Genomic DNA, 6,296 nt, shown 5'->3' with positions numbered 1-6,296 from the left:
TTGAGCTTCCAGCAGACAGCAAAGTATACAATGTGCTTCATGTATCACGTCTCAAAAAGGCATTGGGACAGAATGTAATACCTTCTGCAGTCTTGCCGCCTCTGGATGATGAAGGGAAATTGATCATGGTACCGGAATTCATTTTAGGAAGCAGAGAAAAACAGCTCCGCCGAAGAGTAATCAAAGAATATTTGGTTAAATGGAAGGATCTACCAATCGAAGATGCTACTTGGGAGAATGAGACCATTTTGCAGCATCTAGCTCTGAGATTGCTTGAGGGCAAGCAATATCTGGAAGGGCGGACTGTCATGTCCCTCTCTTAGCAACGTAATTATAACAGGGGATTTGCCTATCATTGACTCTCGTAGGCAAATAATTATGGGAAGAGGGTCGATTTTGTCTTCCAATTAAGTAAGTGGGGCCTACTCATTCCTATATTAAATAAAGGTTGTATTCTAACTTTATAAAGTTAATTATTTAATTTTATAAAGTTAATATTTGTAGTGCAAGATGATTCCGGATAATTTCCAGAAACTTCTCGGCAAGGAGATAAATAGAGGACATAGGGCTCCCTTTTGAAGGCAAGCGATTTTGTGGATTTTACTATTTATCATATTGGAGCAATTTGTGGTCTTCGGTCTGCAAATTTCCATTAGGTCTTTGGGAACGAAAACTCCCTGGGATCTGCATAACTGAGGTGGTGAGATATCCTCCGAAGGGTTGCACATTGGAAGTGGTCTTCAACCATTTCTTGTGGGCTTATTGCATATTCAAATTGCTTGAAGGGTGGCGACTTTATGATACTTGTATTATTTTCATGAAGGATCATTTTGTGAGAGATAGGATTGTAGATTTTAGTTCCTCGCAAGGGTTTGGAGGTAATCTACTTTTTACAGTATATACTGGCCGAGCTTAGGAGAAGAAATTGTGCTTTTCGAACAAGGTTTGGATCAAGACCAAATGCATATTTGTTCATAACTCTTCACAGAGCAGGACTCGGAATTTTCTGCTTGGACGAGCTGTATAATACCCTAAGGCGTCTCCAATTTAGCATCCAGTTTCCCATCGCAGGTGTTATGAAAGGTGGATGTCCCGTTATTATTGGAGAGGAAATTTAGTAACTATCGGGCATACAGTCATGGTGATAGTCGGATTGCAAAAGATCCAGCCGGCAAACAATAACCTGCGCCCGAATTTTCTCAGTTAATCGTTTGCATGAAATACGAATTGTTACACGCCAAAGCTCACTTGAATCAAGGGGTCAGAGAAAGGGATTCGAGCGGGAGAACCATTTTATTAGTCATTTTCGGCGACTTTTCCTACAGCACTGCAGTCATTTTTGGATCATCCGCGCGGATCTGGAAAAACGATTTTAAAATCGCAGAAGGGCACGGGTCTAGACACAGTCGGAAGCGCCGCCAGTAATGTGCGATTTTTTCCCTTCAAACAGATTGAGGTGAAACTGAAACCCATTCCAACTCAGCCTGAGAATTGCCAACAGTATTTCATAGATGGCTCGAAATTCAGGTTTTTTATATATGTTCAATGATTATAGATGATTTGTTCTTTTTTTTCCAGTTCAGATTATGATTAAAATTGGACTTAGTATCTAGATTCAATTGGAAAATTGTAACAACCAGACCTCTTGAATTTGATTATTGTTGAACCCATTTGTTGAATATTGTTTAAGACATTACATATACTTAATGATCGCATGATCTTAAAAATAAGGATCATCTTAATTGGCTATCTAGCAAGCTAAAATTTAAATCATAAAGAAAACTTTTCATAAAACTGTTTAGTGTTTCTTTCATTGTATTCATCATATCTATTGATTCTCAATCTATAGATGGCTAGCGTCTTCTGAATTGTTTTTCATCCTCATCTTCAATGATCAACCTTCGATTTAAGGATAACAAGATTCTTCAGCACACAAAATACTGTGATACATGTAAAATCACATGACTTGTTAAACTAAAGCTATGTTTGTATTCAAGTCATGTGAACTGTTAAATTAAAGCTGCTTTTTAATTGAAATCATGTGAGCAACTTTTACAAAAAAAAATATTTATGTACTGTGATATCTTAAAAAAATGTTATTACTTTCATGTGAACTTATGCCCGTGTCTTTGCAAAAACTTACCTTTCTTGTGATACATGTAAAATCACATGACCTGTTAAATTAAAACTATGTTTGTATTCAAGTCATGTGAACTGTTAAATTAAAGCTGCTTTTTAATTGAAGTCATGTGAGCAACTTTTACAAAAAAAAATATCTATGTACTGTAATATCTTAAAAAAATGTTATTACTTTCATGTGAACTTATGCCCGTGTCTTTGCTAAAACTTACCTTTCCATGTGAAAAACTGACTTCAAAAAATGCTGTGGTGTTTTCTGAAGTTGTGTTATAAAGTGAACTTATGCACCATTTTTGTTTTGGCTCAAACAGAAAATGTCGATACAATGTGGAGTTGTGATCCGCTTTACAACTTTTCTCTGTTTGGTGGGGTTTATTGCTGCAAAATGCCAAACTGAAAAGTGCGGATCAACGAATGTGAGTTACCCATTCTGGATCAACAATTCTGGCTGCGGATACCCTGGTTTTCAGATCAGCTGCGAGAAAGATAACGATACTAAAACGGTGGCTCCATTTTTTTATGCCAACGTTGGTAATTATACAGAGAGGGGACTCAAAGGCAATCATAAAGATGGGTTTGCTTATCCTTACAAGGTCATGGAGATAGATTATACAGGGCACCTCATCATAGACTCGTGGTATAACTACGCCTGGACGTGTGGATACATGTCAGGGCAAACCTACTTTGGTTTACCTTCAGATGGGTCTTTCACTATTTCAAGCTCCAACAGATTCATAGTTGTGGGCTGCAATACATCTGGTACATACAGTTTTGGGGGCTTGGGAGAGGTGAGATGTGTCGCAATATGTGAGTCTCAAAGTACTACACCATTGTGCATGTATGGTTGTTGTGAAATTAACCTTCCAAATAATTGGCCCTCTGTAAATTTCACCGGCGGAGGTTATTTTCGCATCTTCAATACTAGCAGAAACAAATATCAATACAAGTGTGGATTCTCCACCATATTCGACCCCTCCACATTCAGCAATACAACAAGCGATTTTTGGGGGAAAAAGAGTGAAGTTTCTTATGGTCTCCGCCTTAACTGGGGTATAGGTCTTCAGGAGTGCACCGAGGCTAGAAATACAAATAATTATTCTTGTGCCTCCAAAGCAAAATGCATCGATTCTCCTTCAGGAAAAGGACATGTATGCGAATGCCTTCCTGGATATGAGGGAAATGGTTACTTCAATGGAACAGATTGTACAGGTATAACTTTTAGATCTTTCTGATATTGTTATTAGGATTAAGTATGTAATTTTTGAGTCAAAATTACTGATCTGTATTTAATAAGTAGTGATTTAAAAGAATTCTTCTCATGACAATAAGCAACATGTAACATTCATTGCACCTAGGATTTGTTCACAGATGTGAAGTACTGAAACTTCCTCTGTGGTCATCCATTCTAGTATTATTCCAGCTCAAGTACCCTCACTACAGAGTTTCTTCTATAGATAACAGGGGAAGTTGGGTACCCGAGTAGGTGCAATGAATGCTAAGTGTTCCATTCATTCTCACAAAAGATAGATTCATGTCAATCAGTACTCATAAAATATGTGTCAATAAACTTGACTCAGAAACTTCACAATTGAATCTTAATAACAATAAAAGATATCTCCTACTAATCAATTTTAGATCTTTTAGATCTATTTTAGATCTTTGTTAAATATTCAACTGTTAGTATCATGTTGTATTTCTCAAATCTCATTCTGATGACTTCTAATCATAGTGATGATGATTGTGCAGACATAGATGAGTGCAGCAGTAAAAAATTGAATATGTGCATTGGAGAAGAGAGAGGAGGAATATGCCATAACTTCGCAGGTTCATACAATTGTTCATGTGCAAAGGGATACAAGGGAGATGGCTTTCATAATGGGACAAGGTGCATGCCCACAAGCTCAAATCGTGGTGCCTTCCCTGCAATCATAGGTACCAAAATATTAGATTTACTGGCTTTAATTGTTTGCCTAAAAACATTTATAATCTATAAAGTATAATAGTAATTTGATATCTGGTAAAATACACAGGATCTGTCTCTTCGGTTGTGTTTGTCTGCTTAGCAGCATCTCTTTTAGTCTGGTGGCTAAAGAAACGTAACTTAAAAACTGTGGAAGATAAGTATTATCAGCAGTTGCAGCAATTTATTGCTTCAAGAGTGGGAAGAGAAAGCCTGAGAATGTTTTCTGCAAGAGAATTGGCAAGGGCTTCTAATAATTATTCAACAGAAATGGAGCTCGGAAGTGGCGGCTTTGGAACTGTGTTCAAAGGCATTTTGTCAGATGGTACTCTGGTGGCCATTAAAAAGTCCAAGAAAGCTTTCAATCTGGAGGATGACCATGAGTTTCTTAACGAGGTTGCAATTCTGTCCCAAATAAATCATCGAAGCATAGTAAAATTGTTGGGGTGTTGCATCCAGACTAAATTTCCTTTGCTGGTATCCGAATTCATTCCGAATGGAACACTGTTTCAGCATTTACGCTCCAAAGAAGGGTTTTTGACATGGGCTTCACGTTTGCAGATTGCAATCGAGACAGGGGAGGCTTTGGCATATCTACATTCTGGAGCATCTCAACCCATTTTCCATCGAGATGTAAAATCCTCCAATATTCTTTTGAATGAGAAACTTTCTCCCAAAGTTGCAGATTTTGGGATTTCTCGTCTCATATCTACAACTTCCAATGACACACATCTCACCACTAATATAATGGGCACAAAAGGTTACTTAGATCCAGAGTATTTCCGTACGTATCACCTCACAGATAAAAGTGATGTTTACAGTTTTGGTGTAATTCTGGTTGAGCTTTTAACATCTCTGCAACCAATCTCTACAGCAAGGACCAACAATGAGTGGAATTTATCTCATCTTTTTCTTTTGAGGCTTCATCAAAACCGCCTCACAGAAATCTTAGATAGAAAAGTATTGGAGGAGGGAAACCTGCAACAGATGGAAGATATGGGAAGGCTGGCAAGAGAATGCCTTCACTTGGAAAGGAGGAAAAGACCATCGATGAAAGAAGTCGTGGAGGAACTTTTGTGGATTAGAGGGGGCACAAGAAACACAAAATTTGAGGGCAGTGTAGAGTGTGATGATGAAACGTTTGAGCAAAGTGGGATTTTCACATCTTTTGAATTCAACAATGACACTTTCCCATCCACAGGTGGGAGCACGTCAGAGGAACCATTCACTTCATTGTTTGAGATGTCGACCCTGTCTGAACATGTTGACTTCAAAGGAAAGCATTTCTAGTGTGTGTTCGAATATGTAATTTTTGTTCATTATAGTAAATATCTTGTTTATAAATTCTTAGAAGTGATGACAGTGTTTTCTAATGTAATATAGCAGTCAAATTTATAGAAAGTTTTCATGGAGCATCAAGTTATGGTCTATGATTGCGATGTTTATATTCATTAGTAGAAGTTGGTAAAGTAGATGTTAAACAAATAAGCAAATGAATAAATGAAATGTGGGCATAGTCGCTCTGTTATGGAGCAAAGTGGGAAAAAAACATACCCAGTAGTATCATTTCCATCAGCAGCGGCACATCGTGGGTTTGTTTCCTTAAAGAATTCTAAATTAGCATTTTCATTTTATAGATGTTTATTTTAAATTTTTGTTTTTTGATTATGTATTCATTTATTTCTAACTTCAATAGCGGGTAACAGAGCCAGATTACAAGTTGTAATCTCAATTTCATTTACTGTGGTCGAGGAGGGAGTGTTAGAGATAAACTATATCTAAACCAACAATGGACTAGCAAAACAGGAGCCAGTGGTTCGAAGTTGATTGAGCACGTTAGAGACAAATGAAAGGTCTATATATGCTATAGCTCAACATGCAAGACGAAAATCAGATTAAATAAAAGAAATTCAAAGTTATGGCCTTTCATAATTATTTCTATTCGAGAGTGGACCGCACGACTTAGAAAAGTTTGTTGCAACTCATGAAGAAGTTACTAGAGAGGGTTGTCAAATTGTCAATTGGAGAAGTATTCAAGGGCTAAAGAAAGATTGTAGAAACAAGGGAGCTCTGATTGGAAGAAAAGTATGATTTCAGTCAGACAAAAGAAATTAGGCAAATTTTTAATAGAAAATGTAAGAATGATGCAGGAGCATCTAGAGGTATAAGGGCAATTCTGTGTCACCCAAAAAAATGT

The 6,296-nt window shown here is 37.2% G+C and overlaps 1 protein-coding gene across 1 annotated transcript; it reads left to right on the top strand.

Annotated features, from left to right (window-relative positions):
* Nucleotides 1–2,338: 2,338 nt before the first annotated feature.
* Nucleotides 2,339–5,527, top strand: LOC149546154 (wall-associated receptor kinase 2-like). The gene is made up of 3 exons (XM_089791032.1): nt 2,339–3,348; nt 3,886–4,071; nt 4,170–5,527. Exons 1-3 carry the CDS (start codon nt 2,454–2,456, stop codon nt 5,387–5,389), a joined length of 2,301 nt encoding a protein of 766 aa, XP_089647158.1. The 5' UTR covers nt 2,339–2,453; the 3' UTR covers nt 5,390–5,527.
* Nucleotides 5,528–6,296: the final 769 nt, after the last annotated feature.

The sequence above is a fragment of the Cupressus sempervirens genome, chromosome 7 (assembly GCF_028749045.1).
Source record: "Cupressus sempervirens isolate cs-2001-9-10 chromosome 7, ASM2874904v1, whole genome shotgun sequence".
NCBI classification, from domain to species: domain Eukaryota; kingdom Viridiplantae; phylum Streptophyta; class Pinopsida; order Cupressales; family Cupressaceae; genus Cupressus; species Cupressus sempervirens.
The sequence above is the reverse complement of the archived record's forward strand: the minus strand, read 5'-3'. Positions and strand labels throughout refer to the sequence as shown.